The 18,942-nt window shown below is 50.1% G+C and overlaps 6 protein-coding genes across 6 annotated transcripts; 5 read left to right on the forward strand and 1 right to left on the reverse strand.

Annotated features, from left to right (window-relative positions):
• Window positions 1-872: 872 nt before the first annotated feature.
• BDZ83DRAFT_636943 (NADP-dependent L-serine/L-allo-threonine dehydrogenase ydfG) lies at window positions 873-2,479 on the forward strand. The gene is made up of 6 exons (XM_060509285.1): window positions 873-1,039; window positions 1,101-1,187; window positions 1,263-1,418; window positions 1,493-1,878; window positions 1,941-2,035; window positions 2,085-2,479. Exons 1-6 carry the CDS (start codon window positions 1,010-1,012, stop codon window positions 2,138-2,140), a joined length of 810 nt encoding a protein of 269 aa, XP_060359884.1. The 5' UTR covers window positions 873-1,009; the 3' UTR covers window positions 2,141-2,479.
• Window positions 2,480-2,709: 230 nt separating this feature from the next.
• On the forward strand, window positions 2,710-3,745 carry BDZ83DRAFT_636946 (dienelactone hydrolase). The gene has a single exon (XM_060509286.1). It carries the CDS (start codon window positions 2,789-2,791, stop codon window positions 3,527-3,529), a length of 741 nt encoding a protein of 246 aa, XP_060359885.1. The 5' UTR covers window positions 2,710-2,788; the 3' UTR covers window positions 3,530-3,745.
• An 811-nt stretch (window positions 3,746-4,556) lies between these two features.
• BDZ83DRAFT_656152 (isoflavone reductase) lies at window positions 4,557-5,781 on the forward strand (the record flags this gene model as incomplete). Its single annotated transcript, XM_060510850.1, has 4 exons — window positions 4,557-4,640; window positions 4,707-4,991; window positions 5,063-5,389; window positions 5,500-5,781. 4 exons carry the CDS (start codon window positions 4,557-4,559, stop codon window positions 5,779-5,781), a joined length of 978 nt encoding a protein of 325 aa, XP_060359886.1.
• A 1,123-nt stretch (window positions 5,782-6,904) lies between these two features.
• BDZ83DRAFT_756632 (major facilitator superfamily transporter) lies at window positions 6,905-8,970 on the forward strand (the record flags this gene model as incomplete). Its single annotated transcript, XM_060514774.1, has 10 exons — window positions 6,905-6,944; window positions 7,016-7,075; window positions 7,134-7,184; window positions 7,254-7,279; window positions 7,338-7,411; window positions 7,469-7,571; window positions 7,625-7,886; window positions 7,941-8,133; window positions 8,193-8,739; window positions 8,812-8,970. The coding sequence occupies 10 exons, from the start codon at window positions 6,905-6,907 to the stop codon at window positions 8,968-8,970; spliced, it is 1,515 nt and encodes a 504-aa protein (XP_060359887.1).
• BDZ83DRAFT_76513 (uncharacterized protein) lies at window positions 8,937-14,923 on the reverse strand. Its single transcript, XM_060515244.1, has 6 exons — window positions 14,684-14,923; window positions 14,166-14,614; window positions 12,823-14,101; window positions 11,730-12,765; window positions 10,803-11,651; window positions 8,937-10,749 (listed from the first exon to the last, which is right to left on the reverse strand). Exons 1-6 carry the CDS (start codon window positions 14,850-14,852, stop codon window positions 9,120-9,122), a joined length of 5,412 nt encoding a protein of 1,803 aa, XP_060359888.1. The 5' UTR covers window positions 14,853-14,923; the 3' UTR covers window positions 8,937-9,119.
• Window positions 14,924-16,505: 1,582 nt separating this feature from the next.
• BDZ83DRAFT_709234 (cyclopentanone 1,2-monooxygenase) lies at window positions 16,506-18,230 on the forward strand (the record flags this gene model as incomplete). Its single annotated transcript, XM_060511567.1, has 3 exons — window positions 16,506-17,135; window positions 17,196-17,817; window positions 17,881-18,230. Exons 1-3 carry the CDS (start codon window positions 16,533-16,535, stop codon window positions 18,228-18,230), a joined length of 1,575 nt encoding a protein of 524 aa, XP_060359889.1. The 5' UTR covers window positions 16,506-16,532.
• Between the last annotated feature and the right edge of the window lie 712 nt (window positions 18,231-18,942).

Raw genomic sequence — 18,942 nt, forward strand, 5'->3', positions numbered from 1 at the left:
GCCATGAAGCCAGGCCATTGAATAACCCCGGTGCCGCCTGCCACAATTCATTGGCCCGTCTAGCTTGGATCCGGTGTGAGATCCGATTCGTTTCCATGCGACCGGCGTCGAGGTAGCCTATAGGCTGATCCAGGTCATATTAAGGGTTTATCGCACTTGTACCACCAAGTAATACGGCCGCCAAGATCCTTTGGGTTTTACTTGCATTGAGAGTCTTGAACCTCATCGCGATTCCGTGTTATCTACCTGTGCCGCTGCCGTGAGCATGAGGCCCTAGCTTAAGGTCAAGTGTCTGTCTTTCGAAATCTTAAACGTGGACCATCGTCGCACGTACCACGATGTCGGAACATTCTCTCGTCAACAAGTAGCGAAGTATGTACATGGAATGATGGAAGGACGAGAGTGTGCAAAGTCCACTTTTCTCATTTACTCACCCTGATCTATGCCTTAGTTGAATCCTTCGTCTCCAGGGTGACTTAGCCAGCAATCCAAACATTGATTCTAGGGAGTACCAAGGCTACAATGACTCAGTCGGTGTGAAAGTCCGTGGAGTTGAGGCAAAAAAGGTCCCTCCCCACCTGTGGACGTGCCAAGGTGCAGCGCGTCCAATAGAGGCAGTTTCCGCCCATAGGCTTTTTACGGCGGGAAAGAAGATTATGCTTAAAGACTACATCACCGTACATGTGCATCTTATCGCCGAAAATGAGCATGTAGTGGCTGCTCTCATAGGATGACTTTACTCAGGTTCTACCCTACGAAGTGGGGTTGTCCTAGTCAGTCGACAGTGACGTAGTGGACATTTGTAAGCTGGACGACTAGAGAGTCAACTCATATCGTGGTGGTTCATGGTGTGCATATCACTTGAAGACGCCCCTAGGAAATCGTATAAATGCTTTCGAGAGACCCTTACAGCTCGATCCCTTCTAGTCTTCATCAATTCAATACGTTGACTTTAGATTGAGGAAAACTTTGACTTGAGCTGCGACAAACTTCGCTATTTGACATCAGGATGGATCTTAATGGAAAGAATGTCTTGCTAGTTCGTCTCCAATAATGACAACACTTGAACCCAATGCAGAACCATCACTAACTCTCTACAGACAGGCGCCTCTATGGGAATCGGCGAAGCGATCGCCACCACGCTCGCTGCCAAGGGTGCGAATTTAATCCTCATATCCAGATCCGAAGTAAGTCGGTATCGTGAGAAAGCCAGATACACAGGGAGCGTAGCTGGCATGTCAGTCGACTGACGCTTTATGTAGGAGAAACTCAGCACTGTTGCGAAGAGCGTGTCTAATTCCAACCCGAACATCAAGGTCATCTATCGGGCGGCTGATATTGGAGTTTCTGACGTGGTCGACAAGGCGATCAGCTCAGCCATCGAGGAGGTCGGTGATATTGACATCCTCATCAACAACGTAAGCCAGGCTTCCCTATTGACTTTTCGTGTAACACCGCATCCTTCCAAGCCTCGCTAACCCATCCCCCGAAGGCCGGTCTCGCCTTGGGTGCTCCTGCAAGGTTCCCAGACCTCAAGATCGAGGACATCATCACCATGTCCAACACCAACATCAACGGAACCATGTTCGTGACACACTCGGTACTCAACAGGTCCATGATGAAGCACAAGCCCGGAAAGGGCACAATCCTTAACGTCACCTCCGTCACGGCGCATGAAGTCCCCCCGTTCCCGGGCGAGGCAGTCTACCACGCGAGCAAAGCCTTCCAAGAGGGCTTCACCAACTCTCTTCGCAACGAACTAGTGGAAACAGATATCAAGGTGCTAGCAATTAGGCCTGGGGTCGTCGCGACTCACTTTCACACGCAGCGGGTGGGATTCGATCAGGAGCAGTACGACTCTTTCGTGGAGGGATACGAGTAAGTTCCTATTGCTAGGTTATTTTCTGTTAACGATGCGCGAATAAACTAACGCCAGTTAGTCCGCTTATGTCTGAGGATGTTGCGCAGGCGGCGGTCTACATGCTAGAACAACCGGACAATGTCTCCATTAAGGCTCTTGATGTCGTGCCAACAGGTATGCCGAGCACCCCTGTGACAACACCGATCAACTGACTTGCGACTAGCTCAACGTTCGCTCACGGTATTCGATCGATCATGGAATCAGCGTAGTCATGAATGAATCCGTACTCTACTGCTCCAGAATAAATTATGTACTCTGAAGTTACAGCCATGGGTGGGAGGTGACAGGTTGGGAATATTCCGAAATGGGGAGATGGCGAACTTGTTTCTATCGACTTACTGGAACCACCTATCTCTTCTGCATGAGAATTGATTGTGCGCTCTTCGTGAACCTAGTTACTTTTGGTTTAGTAGTCCCAGCGACACTAAGTACTTAGTTGCCATGTCAAATTTCCGCCCCATGCAGATTGATGTGCCAAACAGAAGTCCCTAGTCTGAGTCGCCTTCGTGTTCGTATGTCCAGAGCTTTGATTGGTAAATCAACGACCTTATGAAGACCATTTCAACTCAACCTACCTTTGCTGTTATCCTGACCAGCAAATGCCTCACTTATGTTTTGGTGCAACGTGTATTTCATGGGAAGATCGGTGTCCGGACTCTTTCCTAGCCGACTTGCTTCTCCGCATTGTCATGTCACCGGTGTTTAGGTTGTAGTAAGTCCGAAGGCTGCAACCACAGCGCTATTAACGCGAGCCCCCTCACATAATTGTCTCACTCAACTCGTGGCTGTAGCTCTCAATATTGAACATAATATTTCACAGAAGACACAGAGGGCGCCGCTCTATCCACGTACCAAAACCCCCGAAAAATGGCTATCCCATCGTGTTGCTTGACAGCCTTCGAATGGAACGGCACGCCCACGGGCCGAATCGACAAGCTTGCCAACAATGACGTCTACATCATCGGTGACAATCCATATGCCGCGGTCGTCATCGTCCACGACCTTCTGGGCTGGACCTTTCCCAACGCACGCCTCCTAGCTGATCACTATGCTCGCGAAGCCAACGTCACAGTGTACCTACCAGACTTCTTCGGCGGTTGGGTTGTACCCTTTGAGCCGGTGCTTCAAGGCCGATGGCACGAAATTGACCTCTCGAGCTTTGGAAAGGACAATTCACGTGAGATTCGAGAACCTGAAATCACCAACTTTGTCAAAGAGGTTCGCAAGAAGCACAGAAAAGTTGGAGCCATTGGGTTCTGTTACGGAGGGTGGGCAGTCTTCCGGCTAGGAGCAAAGGAGCATGATCCTCCGTTGGTCGACTGCATCGCGACTGGCCATCCCAGCTTGCTGACCAAGGAGGATATTGATGGTGTTGGGGTTCCGGTGCAGCTGTTGGCTCCCGAATTTGATACGCAGTTCACCCCTGAGCTGAAGTCGCATTATTTTGAGACCATGTTGAAGAAGGGCGTGTCTTTCGAGTATCATCACTACCCTGGCGTTGAGCATGCTTGCTTGACTAGAGGTGACCCCGCAAAGCCTGGGGAGAGGAAGGCCATGGCTCTGGCAAAGTCGGCCGCCGTGAGCTGGTTCAGTCAACATTTGCATTGAAGGCACCAAACGAGAGGGATTTTTGAATAGTCAAATTTACCAGAAAGGATGAGATAATGCGGTCGACAGAGAGAAGGGTAATTGAGCGAGTGTTGAAGGGCACTCTCTGGCACTCAGAGTAAGTTAGGCATACGTCCCGAAATAGAGCTCTAGTTGTGCCCTCACGCGTTCCATGGACAGGATTACTACAACAGACTTCAATCACTTGATAGAGCATTGACTCGCTCAATCAGTTGATCTTACTGCTTCCATGTCCCTGTTTCTCTCGAGCCAAATCAAGAAGTTGAAATGTGACGTGTCTCGCATGCTTGGTCACGACAAAGTAGTAGTTGCGTTTATACTAACTCATATAGAACAAACTTCAAGTCAATCATGGACTCCTCATCATAGCTGAGTAGATTATCGAAACAGAATGCTTGGTACGATATCACAATGGGTTACTTTAGCGTAATCTCAACGAAGAGCCAATACGGATTTTGATAAGAAACTTCAAGATACCTCGTACTATTCGTATTCTCAAACGACGGGGAAATTAGCAAGACGCGGGGTTGATACTGATTTATAAGCCAGGGCAACCAGTTCAGTCATCTCGGTCGACGTTTTAGGCCGCCGCCCCCCGTCCTCCAGTCACTTCCGGAACCGAAACCGCGTGGGCTGGCGCGGGCCCCCGGCTCTAGACGCGGGAAGCTGCGTCCGCGTTGCATTCAGCCCCAACCCGATAAAACTCCGCAGCGTCAAACCGGGCCAGTCCGCAGCTTTTCCCCGCTTTTTGCGGACTTTTGGCTGTTCGAGACACCGATATGGAGAAATAGCGTTGCAATGATATCATCTTCATGGTGGTATGAGAGCCAATAGTAGGCAGTTCTATGGGTAAAGAGGGATCCATAGCTGGCTCTATGGGATTCTGGAGCATAAGTTAACCTCAAGTTCTTCTCATCGACAACAGAGACCTGGGGCTAGACCGTCGGCTTTCACTCCAAGCAACAAACAGTTCTAGATTCTTGGAAACCAGAGAATAACATCAAACATGAAGGTTGCAGTACTCGGTGGAACCGGCGAAACCGGAACTTCTATTGTGAATGGCCTACTCTCCTCGCCTGAGACGAAATATGTGAGGACCTCGTCTATCATGACAGTCTTTATATCTTAGTGAAGATACTGATAAGTCTTCCGATAGGAGATAACTGCGCTTATCCGACCGAGCTCGCTGGAGAAGCCAGAGGTCAAAGCTTTGGAGAAGAGGGGCGTCAAGATTGCCTCGGTAGACCTGAGCGGACCCGAAGATGAAATCGCGAATCAGCTTACCGGTCATGAGGTGATCGTCTCAGCCATTGTGGCAGACAAGCTGCTCGACCAAATTCCCCTCGCCAATGCGGCTAAGAAAGCGGGGGTAAAGCGATTTATCCCCTGCTTCTTTGGGACGGTGATGCCCGGCAGAGGCATGTTGTGGTTTCGGGACCAGGTGAGAAAGACTCCACAGACCCCCAGAAGATGTCAAAATCGCTGTAGAGCTAATAATTGAACGCGTCGTAGAAAGAGGATGTTTTGAACCACATTCAGACTATATACCTTCCGTACACGGTTATCGATGTTGGCTGGTGGTACCAGATCAGCTTGCCCCGTCTGGCCTCGGGACGGATCGACGGAGTCGCGAGCCCATTCGACAACTGGATCGCGGGAGATGGAACCGTTCGTTCTGGCATGACTGACCTCCGTGATGTTGGCAAATACGTCGCCCGCATCATTGCGGACCCACGGACCCTGAATCACAGAGTCTTCGCCTTCACGGAGCTCATGTCCCAGAATGAAGTGTACGATCTGATTGAGAAGCTGAGTGGAGAAAAGGTTGAGAGAAAATACGTAAGTTCTAGAACACCTGCCCAAGACTCGGTGACAACAACGCACAGATGGAACGAGAAACAGACGGTGAAGGCTTGACTTTGAGCGATTAAACTAACATCGAAACCCAGATGTCAGCCGACGAGATTGAGGCTGCGATGGTCAAGGCGAAGGATGACAAGGCCAACCCTCATAGGCTATCGGTTTTACAATATCGGAAATCATGGGGCCTCCGAGGAGACAACACGCCGGAGTACGCGCGCTACCTAGGATATCAAATCGCCAAGGATCTGTATCCCGATTTGATGGGGAATTCGTTTGAGGCTTTCTGCAGCGAGGCTCTGGAAGGCAAGGTCAACTCCATTTACGAGAAGAAGAGGCGGGAGGCCATGGAGGCAGCTGGGAAAAAGTGAACATCCAACAGACTTCGCACTTGGTAGGTTTCGACAGGCTCAGTAATTGCGGCTATTGTTGAAACGTCCATGTACGTAAGGTAGGAGTCAGTAGCCGTTCTTACCAGACCAATAGGTGAGTCCGAAGAAATTCGAAACTTCTATTAAAGTCACAATGCATCCACTAGTGAGCTGATCCATTTCAAGGCGGCCCCGGTCTCGAGTTGAAATCCATTCATTTGATCTGCATGCTTAAAACCTTGATGCTGTAAAAATGGTTCGTGGTCGATCAGAGTTTAGTCTAAATCAACTCGGACTAATATTCGCCTTGGCATTTCCAACGATTCTGTGCGGATAGAGCTGCGACTTACCTTGGGAGTGCCTAGAGACCAAGAAACAGGGGAACTTGAAGTGTTCAATCTGATAAAAACAAGGATATCCAACTTCAAATACGGCAACTGGCTTCGAAGTACGTCATGCTAATGGTTCACCCGCTGCTGCCATAGAAGACGAAACCAGCGATAACGAACGTCGCCGAAGGTCGCCACGGTCAGGCCTTCGGCAACTGACGCAGGAAAGCCGCCTTCCAAGCGGGTGGGTGTTTTCATCAGATCCATCAGCCGCCAAGCGCTTCCCCGCCCGTCTTCGCTCAAATCCGAACAATTTCATTTGACAAGATGCCATGTCCATGCCAGTCAGTGGAGTGCGCTTGTGCAATGGAGCCACAAAAGTAGATGGGCGAGACGGGGCCGCCGGCCACCACATCAAAATGACTAGTAGGAAAACTGGTAGTAATGAGGCCATCAAGGTTCTCGGGTGAGCAAGTTTCTGTTTGTTCTTTAGACATTTTTGAAAGTTCTGCGCGCTTACTTTCGCTTATGACTTGTAAGGGATGCAATTGACATTTCATCGCCAACGTCGTGTGCTCCGAATAGACGAATCCTTGTCGCGCACGCCCTAGATCTGGGCAGCAGAAAATTTCGAGGTTTACGGATGAATGACACCCATTCAAGATAGAACTCTCCAAATCCTTTATCAGATCGTTTGTTTCACTCGGGACTCGAGAAAGAGCACTTGTTCATGTTGCATCTTGGATAAGGTAGCATCGGAAAGAACCGTATGCGGCAAGCAATTGACAGAAAACATGGCCACTGAGAACCGATCAACCGGCAAGAAGGTCAAGGGTATGGTTTGATACTCGAACACCGTCATAACCGTACATGCGCCTTGGGCTAACTTTCTTGGACTTACGAAGCCTTCTTCCTTGGCAATGAGGCAACTTCCAAAGAAGAAAGACGTCTTGTGCAGAAAATAGGTAGGCACTCCCATTATCTGTGTATTGAAAAATGATGGATCTGACTAATACGTCGTAGACTTCTTCATCTTGACATACTGCTGCCTCAGTTACTTCTTCAACTACCTGGGTGGGTGATGGTTGCCTCATATCAGCTTTGAAGAAGGTCCGGACCACTGACAATGGACGCAAACAAAAGACCGTGCTGCTTTTGCCAATGCTTATGTGAGTTTCCGCATTGAAATGAGCAAACCATTGAGCAAAACTGACATGCTCACTCTAGGTTGCTGGCCTCCGCGAGGCCCTGCACATGAAGGGCCATGACTATAACACAGTCCTTTCGGTGACCACTGCTGGGTAAGATCTGGGCCGATGAGCAGCGTTTCCACGAACATGAGCTGACCCATATCAAAGTATGGTGGTGGGCCAGATTCCTCATGGCATCATCATCGGTCTCCAAATCGTCCGGCCGCGAATCTGGCTGCCGTCGATGTGCTGTCTCTGGGCATTCCTGACTGTGCGTCTCATCGGTGTCCAATTATCCTATTGCGGTTCGCTGACGATACCCAGATGGCTAGTGCAGGTGTCAAGAATACCGCTCAGCTCTGCGTTATCCGCTTCTTCCTCGGCTTGGCGGAGGCTAGCACCTACTCGGGAGCCATCTACATCATGGGCTCCTGGTACAAGCCAGAAGAAATCTCGAAGCGCACGGCCATCTTCACCGCGTCAGGCCAGGTAGGCACAATGTTTGCCGGCGTCATGATGGCTGCCATTTACAAGGGACTAGGCGGCCTTGCCGGTCTTGGTGGTTGGCAGTGGGTCTTCATAATTGGTAGGAGAAAATTGACGAGGCCTGCGGTTGGAAAAGCTTGCTGACAGACTTCAGATGGTATCATCACGCTTCCCATCGCCATCTTTGGCTTCTTCTACTTCCCAGACATCCCTGAAAACACCAGCGCTCGGTATCTCAGTGACTCTGAGAAAAAGATTGCCGTTGGACGTTTGCCTCCAGTCATCAAAGGGTCGCACGGAGTCAACCCGTTCTCTCTGTTGAAGCGTCTAGTACTCATGCCCACCTTGTAAGTCGGATGTAGCGCTCTTATCACGACATGAGTTGGGATAGCTGACCACACAATAGTTGGGTTTTGGTGCTGTGGTCTCCGATTTGCGCTACACTCGAGGCCTGGGTTGTCCAGGGTAACTTCATCCTTTGGCTCAAGTACCACGCCGAATCCTTCACACAGAGCCAAATCAACACCTATCCTTTGGGTGTGCAAGCAGTCGGCATCGTAACCAATATCATGGCGGCATGGCACATGGACGCGACCGGAACCCGAGTTCCCATGGTTGTGCTGGTTTGTCTTATCCAGATCGTCTGCGCCGCGATGCTCCTCGTTCCGAACCTGCCTTACGCCGGTACCATGTTCGCATTCTACGCGTCGGGTTCGTCGTACATGGTCAACCCGTTGATCTTCGGCTGGGCTAGCATCATCCTCCAACGGAGCGGCGACGAGGCGGTGCGCAGCGTGACGGTGTACGCTATGAACATTGGCGCCACCACGCTTTACACCTTCTGGGGCATCGTCTTCTATGCGGCCGATGAAGCCCCATATTGGAAGAAGGGTGCGATTGTTATGATCGTGTGCAGCGTCATCGTTCTCTGCTTCATGGGACTCGTCATCAGGGTAAGCTCATCATGATTGAAAGAATCACGAAATTTCAGGAGGTATGAAGTAGCTAATCACATCATCACACAGATCGATAGGCAATCACTTGCAAAATATGGCTCAATGACGGTGGAAGACTTCGAGCGAGCCGCTGCGGCTCGAGAGACGCAGACACCGCCTGATGGAGAGAGATCCGATGAGAACGAGGACCAAAAGAACACAGTTTCGGAGAAAGTGACACCAATCTGAGTTTGAATCAGACTTGGCGATATTTGTTCTGGCCGTGTTAGTACATCACCGGGTAGTGTCTTACCAGACGAAGCTTTCGATACTCGTGCTTTCTTATCCAGTTGCTGTATACAACATGTACTATTGAGAGAACCGGACTACCTACTTACTCATGCCCACACCTTCCTGAACTTGTCTTCGAAAACCTGCTGCAGGAGTTTGAAAGCCATGTGAACTTTCACAAGACTATCACCGCCTCCCTTTTCCCGATCTGGCCCGAAAAATGTTCCTTCTGACTCGGTTGCCTGACCGGCTCTGCTTGAGCTGCTACTCGCGTGATCGGTATCGGAGGAGAAGCCATCCGACACATCTTCCCATGATTCAGCCACTGCTTCCTTAGATTTGCTAGAGCGGGACTTCGTCTTTGCTTTCGCAGTAGCAGACGAGGCCACATGATTCTCCGAATATTGTGCATTCGATTCCTCGCCGAACCTCTCTTCTTCAATGGTATCGGCAACATCTTGAACATTAATCATATACGAGTCATCAGCATCGACTTGACCCATGATGTTCTCCAAGCTTGTTACGATGGTGGCCAAGATCAGTGAAAAGTCTTTCAGACGAAACCATACATCGCCGCCCTTGATTCCGTTGTCCTGCACGAGAGTATCGAGATCACCGTGCTTGTAAAAGTCATATACGTAGGCGTTCCAGGGCACGCCGTTTGTCTCTTCAGGGTAAATGGGGATGTACGGGATGGCAGACTCGTCAAGGAACACACCAGCGCGGACTGTGTCGCATAGCTCGTGAATTGTGGCGAAGTCGTCTGTGAAACCCGACAGCGCGGCGAAAGGGGATCGAAGAGTTGGAACAGGGAGCATCGGAATTTGTGCCGTTGAGATATCAGCTGAGGCCTCTCCAACGGCGCCCACCCGGCGCTTAGTGAAAGGAAGCTGGTTATCTGGAGAGTCCTGGAGGTTTTGTGCAATGAAGCTGCGAACGTAAATCTTGAAAATTTCCAGAGTCTCTTCGTTGTGACCTCGGAGGACGGCTTCAGCCTCTCCCGGGAGCCTGGGTAGAAGGACAACAGAAGGCGATCGATGTACGACGTTTTCGAGCCACTCCCGGCTGTTGTACTTGCTGCAAGGAATGCGGCAGAAGAGGTGACACAATATTATCAACAAAGTGAGAATAATCTCTCCTTGCCTCCCTGGGTTGTTGAAGTCCTCACAGAGCTTGTGCAAGTAGCCTTCCTTGAGCAGGGAGTGCAGAGCAAACACAGCATTCTCGGTGAAGTACAAGTGACCCACCAGGCCCGAGAAGTTGAGAGGTGCTCCTTTTCGAGAGAGAAGGTGCTGTCGCCTGAGATACTCGATGGAAAAGCGCAAGTGGTGCTTGACGGTCATCTGCGAGGCAGGTCCACTGAGGAACAGACGTGTCTGGGTCAACAAGGACTCCACTGCATCAATGGCATACTGGGAGTTGTTCGTGCTGTGCAGCAGGGTGAAGAGCCGAAGAACCAAAGTGACGGAAATGGGGAATTGGCCTCTGAGATCGGGCAATCGCGACGAGATGATCTCCATGGCACGATGATGGGGGATGCCATGGAAGACAACGTTACCAAGGAGGTCGAATCCACGACGTCCAGCACGTCCTGATGCTTGACGGTAGTTGAGAGCTGTGAGGAAAGCCGAGTCACCTATAAAGACAACAGTTTTGCAAGGCATGTTCAATCCGAGAGCTAGAGTACCAGTCGCAACAACGACGGTCAAGTAGCCCTTGCGGAACAACATTTCCACCCTTTGCCGCTCGAAGTCAATGACTGTTCGAATATAGTGGTAGGTTCAACTTACACTTGGCGATACTGACGGTTCATACCAGCATGGTGGACTCCGAGTCCCCGACGAAGAGCATCGATTAGGCGGGGCTTGATTCCCAAATCATCCAGAGACCTTATACGGGCCTCTAGCTCTTCAGCTGTAAGTTTAGTAGTGTCCGCAAAATTGTACTGCGGAAGCGGCGCCTCGGGATCGAAGCTTTCCCATGGGCTGGCTTCCCGGCCTGCGTCCTCCCTCACAAGATCAGCTTGATTTAGGGCTGCACCAGAATCCTTTGCGTCGTGTCTTTCCTCCTTGGAGTTTGCAGCCCCAGTTGCTCTAGTAGCTTTCACTGTTTTCTTCGCTGCTTTGCTACCCTTGACCTGTCGCCATTTTTGATATGCGTCCATCTTCCGTGCCCACTCTGTACTTGTACCGCGATGCTTTTGTTCCGCATCTTCCAGAACTCGAAGAAGCTTGAGAATTACCTTCTCGCATCCAAGCCGGTCGTAATTGAAAAGGATAGCTGGCAGGGCACCCCGGGAGCGGAGATCGACGAGGAGTGAGAACGAAGAGTCACTATAGATGTCCGCGACAATCTCAGGCCTCTCAAGGTCTATCGCTGATGAAGGGTGATTTATCTTGAGTCTTTTGTGTACTTCTAGAAAGGGTGACTTGGGATCCTGTTGCCATTGCCAGAGCTGTGCTTTGAGAGCAGCCTCCCACTTGATGATGTCCGACTTCTTCACCAACTCTGGCAACGCAATGTTGGGCTCGAGGCTAGGATTGATAACATACGACTCGTTCTCATATTCCTTCATGGACAGCCAAAGTCGGAGGCAGTCGCGTGGCTCGAGACTTGCATCTTCGAGAGTCTCGCGATTCCTGGGTTTCAATCAATTATGAGTAAAAGGTGGTGTTGAGAATTTGGCAAGACCACATGAAGTTTGTATGAAGACTCACTTGTTGATAATGCTTCCGACTGGATGCACAAACATGAAACGCGAGGTTTCCCCTGCTTCAGCATCCAAACCGGGGATTGGCATACGCTCCACTGGCTCTAGTCCTTCAAACTCCAGTTCAGAGGGCGGCTGATACAGAAATTTACGCAAGTCAGAGTATCTGGCTGAGTGAACGACCATTTCAAGGTCAAAGCCCTTAGCCTTCTGGGCCCCTGCAAGCCACTCCTTGAACTCGAGGGGATTGCCCACTGTAGCAGATAGGGCGATGATAGGAAAAGGAGCAAGAAGCAATAGTTGCTCCCAAATGATGCCGTCTTCGGCCTGGCCAATGCAATGCACTTCGTCAAAGATAATTCTCTTCACTCTGCGAGCCCAGGATCTCTCATTTTGCGCGTTGTTAGGCGCCAGGAGCATGATCTGGAGGATGTGCGGAACGGTCACCAAAACCTGACAGCCGATGGGGTTGTTGACGCGATAGTCTCGAGTGTGAATGGCCCAAACTGACCGGCCCTCATGACGATACGACTTGGAGAATCGAGCCTGAACTTCCGCGGCAATCTGGTTGACGAGTGCTTTGGTGGGGGCTACATAAACGAGAACGTCATCGTCGTTGTTCTGCAAAATCTTCTTTATGGCGTAGAACGAAATGAAGGTCTTTCCGGCGGACGTTGGAGCGACGACGAAAAGGCTCTTATCGCCATCAATGGCATCAAGTACGCTTCGTTGCCAGGCATCTGGACTGAAAGAAACGCGCGGGTCGGCGGCGGAATCGAAGCTTCGCTCCAGATAAGGGCCACAGTGAGCCAACTGAAACTCGAGACCAGTTGACTGGACTCCTAGATGCGTGGTTGACACTTCATACGTTGAGACGAACGGAAGACGATGTTTGACGGGCACAGAAGGTCCGCATCGAAGTTCCCCCAGCGGAAACTTCAAAGCCTTCATCAAATATTGGACCTGGTGTTTCGTCTCAACGGAAAGGGGCAACGACGTCATCTCTCTGACTTGGGCCCAGATCATTGCCAGTATACTCGATTCTAGAACGATGAGGTCAAAAATAGAGACCAAGAAATCAAATCCACGCTTGCTCATACCTGAATCGCTGAAAGCCTTTTTCAACGGTCTGCGAATAAGTTGGAGGCCAAGGATGTTGCACATGTACAACATTACCTCGCCACCGATAGACTTCTGGTCCTCTGGAGAAAGACTTGATAAATACCTCTTGACCCTCAAGTAGCGTTCAAAAACAGACGTGATCTTGTCGAAGTCTTGGCATTTCTCTGCCCAGTTCTTGATGATTACCGCGGTCCTGGATTGACTCTTCGCCTTTCTCAATCTCCTCGCTGTTTCAAGTGCATTCTCTGTACCGCTCTTGATCGAATGATCTTGTCTTCGGGTTGTGCCCACTTGCTTCTTGGACCCGGCAGAAAGGTCTGTCTTCTTGGCGACAATCGTCTCAGGGTCAATACTTTTCCCGGCAGAATTAGTAAGGCTGGCAGAGTAGGCAATCGTGTCGGCCATATATCTCTGGTTCCTCTTGCTCGCGAAGAATCCTCGACGCTTTGGTACATGCTTGGGGTCAATGCTCTTCTTCGAATTGTGCCAGTGGGAGAGCTCTTGAAAGATTTTGGACTCAGAGCTTTCATCCTCCATCACGGATTGGCTTGTCAACTTGACGTCTTCCAGATACTTGTCCAACACGGGATGGCTGAATGCAAGGATCGACTGTGGGTCGGGGGACTGGTAGCTGATGCAGTGTATTCCTGCGCCACTTTTGATCTGTGGAACGGAATTTGGCATGCAGTAGGATACGTCGACGCCGGACAATCGCCGTACAGCTTCTGCATACCCAGACCCGGCATCACTTGGGAGTCTAAGTGTTTCGAGTCTCGCCAAGACTTGACTGTAGATTCGACCGTCAACGAGATCACAAACTCTCCAATTGAGGTATTGTCCTTCTTTTCCCCTGGGCCATTGCTGCATCAGGTGAACTGCTACTTCAGCAAAAGTCGCAAGGAACTCCTCGATGCCCGAAGAACTCTCCAGTCTGTGTGGGGTCTCCACGGGTCGTTGTAAGAGCGTTGCGTGCTTCAGCAGAGCGATGTGTGAGAGGAAGGCGGCCACTAGTCTGTGACTGTGTACATCCGAGGAGGCCTTGTTAGACAAGAAGACTGCGCAAGCAGTGACCGCTACTTCTTCCTGGGCCTCGATTTCACCGTCAGATCGAAGCACTCGCCACTCACTGGGCTTGGGTATGGCATGGAGACGTTCGATAGTCCGTCGGTAACCGGGATCGGGTTTCGTCGCTGGTGTTGGCTCTGTGACTGGTATCACTGTCATTGAGGTCGGAGCTGTTGCAATGAGAGTATATGCCTGCCATTAAGGGATTATGTTAGCGCGCTGTGATCTGTTGTCAAAGGTGGCACGGAAACTTTACCTTTGAGCTTCGAAACTCGATGTCGTCAATGAAAGCCAAGCTGTAGCCGCGAAGATCGAACAGATACATAACGTTCAAGAATTTCCCCTCTCTGGTCGTGTCAAGATCTGAAGACCTGCCTTGGGCCATCATAACGAAGTGAAAGCGGTGCTGATTGGTGTACGACAAGAACTCGGGGCTCGTGATGGAAGGGAACACGAAGCTCATTGGAGAGTCGATACCGCGATCGTCGAAACTCATTTTGGGATGTGGTTCAGGGCATCGCAGGTGCTCAATGATGACAGCACGCGTCAAGAGGTATTTGTATGATTTATTCTTGGGAGAATCAGGTGGTGTCGCTAGGTCTTGGTGACTGTCAAACCACAGGACGTGGAAGTTGCAACCCCGCTCCTTGAGTTTGGCTAGGAAAACCTCGATCGCATGTACGGCATGAAGTAGTTGAAAGCCGGCTGTGTCATCGGTTAGCCAAGACCAGGTAGGTAGTGAACGCATTCGAAGGGGTATCTGGAGATGCCCACCAAGATAGTCGACATTTGCAGAGGCGAGACAGTGAGCCACCAAGGATTCCCCATGGATGGTAAACAGCTCTTTCCCAGCAAAATCGCCAACGATGTCGACTCTAAGGGGGCTCAGACGCTGCTTCCATTCCTGCAGAGAATCCATGATAATGTCGTCTGAGGACGCCATCGCCGGCGATATCAATCAATGCAAGCGGCCAGGTCAGGCACTAATGGTCTGGCTTGTGAGAGGTCGCCGCTTTCCGGAGAGTGAGGAAGAAGAAGAAGAAGTTTTCAGGATTTCAGAAATAGAAAGAATTTCAACCTTTACGGCTGTGCATTTACGCAAAGGGCTCAAAATAGTGAATCAGTTGGTTGCGTTAGGGCTAAGGTCGGTAGGCCTCCCGCAGCACGCAGCCGCTCATTACATCAAAGGATGCACCATCCATTTTCAACCTGGGCGTCATTCACTTGAGAAATGAGAAAGCGTCACTTGCCTCTACCTTATCTTGCACTGTATAGTATACGAAGAGAAAGCAGACTTTGCTTTCGGTTTCTCTGGAAGGCTCTTCCAGGCGTGTGATGCGACTTGTAGGACTCCAAGGTAAACAGTGCAGGCCAGGTGGAAGCCACGCGATAAGTCTCATATCATCAGCTGGTTTTTTTTCTATTTTTCTTAGAATTCTAGCATGCATCTTGCTATTCTTCTCATATCCCGGGCGCCGCTAACGTAACCTGGGATTTCGATGTGCTCAGTACTCGACATGAAGCTCTAGGTATCGAACATTCGGTCCAATGAGGCTGAAAGCCATCACTTGAAATCTGCTAGCTGCTCCGACCAATTACATTCGTAGTGAGAGGAGTTTCTAGCCACGAAAGGCTTCATTCTTGGGCTGAAACTACCAGTGACATGCACATAATATCGGCGGGAGGCCGTCCATAGTCTCCTACTCCCCCCCTCCCCCCCGGCGAAATAATCGATGACATAGCGTTAAAACATTAACCTTGCTCCAGTCGATATTTGAACGTGATGTATTTGGGCACACATTATAGACTAATATATGTGAATGAATCCATGCAACGATTGAGCGAGCTTGCAGATGAACCTAGTATTGCATTCTACGATATCACGGTATGCAATACGAAGTCAACTACTTAGAAATGCTCTTTCTCGTTGCATCGACAGGTCTTGGGGTTTCGGTTGAATGCCACATCAAACGGCCTATATTCTCGGAGAGACCAATCCTTAAGCTCACTCGGTCGAGCCCTGAAGCCTCCAACTAACAGGATTATACACATGCCGACCTTGTATCCTGGCTGGAACCACGCATTATTCACCGGGAGGACACGGTAATAGCATCGACATTCCCGAGAGATCTAGGCCCGTCTAGCCCATGACATCGACTGCAACGCTGGCCAGGTTGCAAGTGCGGGGATCGTTTCAAGTACGACGTAAACATCGTCAAAGATTCAACAATGGCAGGCTTGCACCATTCATCAATTGCTTATGAGTACGGCAGAGCAAGATAAATTGCGAAGAAGAGAACTTTGTTGTCGCCAGAGCATGCCGAGGCGACCGAGGCGGGCCTAATGCCGCACATCAGCTTCATCTCCCCTCCTGCTTGAACCCAAAACCCCGTCTGATCTTTTGGACCATACGCTTGTCGGCTCATAAATCAACAGATCTCCCCTCCTGAGTCGGCAGACCTTCCGCATTGCTCGAATTCGAAATGTTCCTGACTCTTTCGTCCCAATCCTGACTCAATTTGTTCGGCTTCAAGGTTCAAGACTGAGTTGGTGATAATGGGGTCTACCCATCACCTCAATCATCACCGAACCGAAATACTTCAATGATACCAGCTACAGAAAGATGGATTACGATGTTCTGATCATTGGCGGCGGCTTTGGAGGATGCTATGCCTTACACCAGCTGCGCCAGTCGGATTTTTCGGCACACATTGTGGAAGCTGGATCGGCCCTCGGCGGTGTGTGGCAGCGGAACAGCTATCCCGGGGCAAGAGTTGACTCGGAGACGCCTTATTATCAGCTTTCGTTGCGGGAAGTCTGGAAAGACTGGACATGGTCGCAACGCTTTCCGGGGCACGAGGAGCTGAAGAGATATTTCACACACGTCGACAAAGTTCTTGACATCTCTAAGGACGTGTCCTACAATACTGTTGTGGTTGGGGCCGACTTCGATATGGCGACAGCCAAGTGGATCATCGAGACCGATACAGGACGCATCATCACGTCACGATTCCTGATTCCGGCGACAGGCAGTTCAATCAAACGATATGAGCCCGAATTCGCAGGAAAGGACCTTTTCAAAGGCATAGTTGTACACCCCGCGGCATGGCCTGATTCCGGGATCGATCTTGAGAATAGACGAGTTGCCATCATTGGATCAGGTGCGACGGGAGTTCAATGTGTGCAAGAAATTGCCAAACAGCCTGGCGTAGAGCTGACAGTCTACGTACGCAACGTCAACATTGCGCTACCCATGCGTCAACGCGAAATCTCGGGACTCGAGCAGGACAGCTTGAAAGCGATATACAAAACACTTTTCAAGTTGGCGAGGGATAGTAGTGCCGGTCTACCGTGCGATGGACCTACCCAGGTCACAAAGGAAACAACAACGGAAGAAAGAGAGGCATGGTGGGAGGAGCTATGGAAGCGAGGGGCCTTCAACTTCCAAACAGGCCAGTATACGGACTTCTTGCTGGACGCTGAAGCAAATGATTTAATCTACGAGTTTTGGACAAAGAAAACCAAATGCCGGGTGCGGGACCCGGAGAAGCGAGCCATATTGGTGCCTGACAAACAACCATTTCCATTTGGAACGAAACGAAGCAGCTTGGAGCAGGATTACTACGAATGCATGGACCAGGATAATGTGGAAGTGGTGGATGTGAAGAAGACGAGCATCCGCGAATGGACAGCGCGTGGTATCGTGACCGAAGATGGAAAGGAGAGAGAGCATGACATCGTTGTGCTAGCGACGGGTTACGACAGTATGACCGGAGCTTTAACAAGCATGAGACTCCGTGGAAAGGACGGCATCGACATGAAAGAGAGGTGGAGACAGGGCGTTTGGACGTACCTTGGCTTGATGTCTCGAGGATGTCCGAACATGTTCATGATATACGGGCCGCAAGGTAAGCACGAAGTCTTAATACCTTTTCTAAAAGACTTCAAGTGACTGACGGCAACTGAAACAGCTCCTACAGCTTTGACGAACGCGCCGGTGTTCATCGAGCAGCAAGTCGATTTTATTATGGACTTCCTAGTCAAGCTCCGCACGGAGAATATCACGTTCATTGAGCCTCGTCGTTCAGCTGAAGAGCACTGGAAGAAAACAGTACAGGCAATACACGAGGCTTTGCTTTTTAGCAAGAGCGATACATCCTGGTACGTGGGAGGGAATATTCCCGGCAAGAAAAAGGAACAACTAAACTATCTTGGTGGTATTCCGCAATATCTTAAAGAATGCCACGAAGGCACCAAGGACTGGAGCAATTTTGATGTTGTCGCGGGGGCTGGAAGTGCAATTAAATCAAAGGTATCTTAAATACACTAAAGCAAAGAGATATCAGAGGGTCACAGATGTCTAGAGTGACTTTTTTTACTGGCAATTGGCTCGCACCGGCTTTGTCTCGATTTCCTGCTCTATTGCCTTATTTGATGGGACCAAGTATGTAGATACATGTACTAACTAGTAAGGTTAAATGCCCTTCAGCCTAAGGTGGGTTTGTTTATTCACAGTCTACCTAATTCTACATGTAAGGTGCAATCGGAGATGACCTCGGCATGGGTGACTGGGCAGTGGCATTGCTAACCGGTCAGGTTCCAAATCACGGCAGCGCCGTGCAACACCTTCTTCAAGCGTGTCAGCCGTTGACTCGACAGGACGCCTTGGGTCAATATGCGAAGCAGGTCTTCCTCGCCTTAGGTGCTGTAGAGATACAAAGTTTCCAGAGACTCCGATAGAAATGCTTCCGGTCTACAAGCAGGTGCTTTGCTGTGGTTTCATTATACACACTGCAGGCTTAGATTTTGCAATTCCACAGACATTGACGTGCATTTTTAAAGGGAGATACTGATGTGATGATAATGGTGTTCTTCGTATCCTTTGTCTTCAGTCTATTACATAGTTAAGTTGTCGACTTAAATGATACTCTAAGGTGACATATTTGGAAATTAAGGAGCATTGCGCCCAAGTGATACTGCTAAGCAACTAGCCATCGAGGCCTGTTCTCAACGAACAAGACGTGGTTTCGAAG

The sequence above is a fragment of the Colletotrichum acutatum genome, assembly GCF_030867785.1.
Source record: "Colletotrichum acutatum strain CBS 112980 chromosome Unknown BDZ83scaffold_133, whole genome shotgun sequence".
NCBI classification, from domain to species: Eukaryota; Fungi; Ascomycota; class Sordariomycetes; order Glomerellales; family Glomerellaceae; genus Colletotrichum; species Colletotrichum acutatum.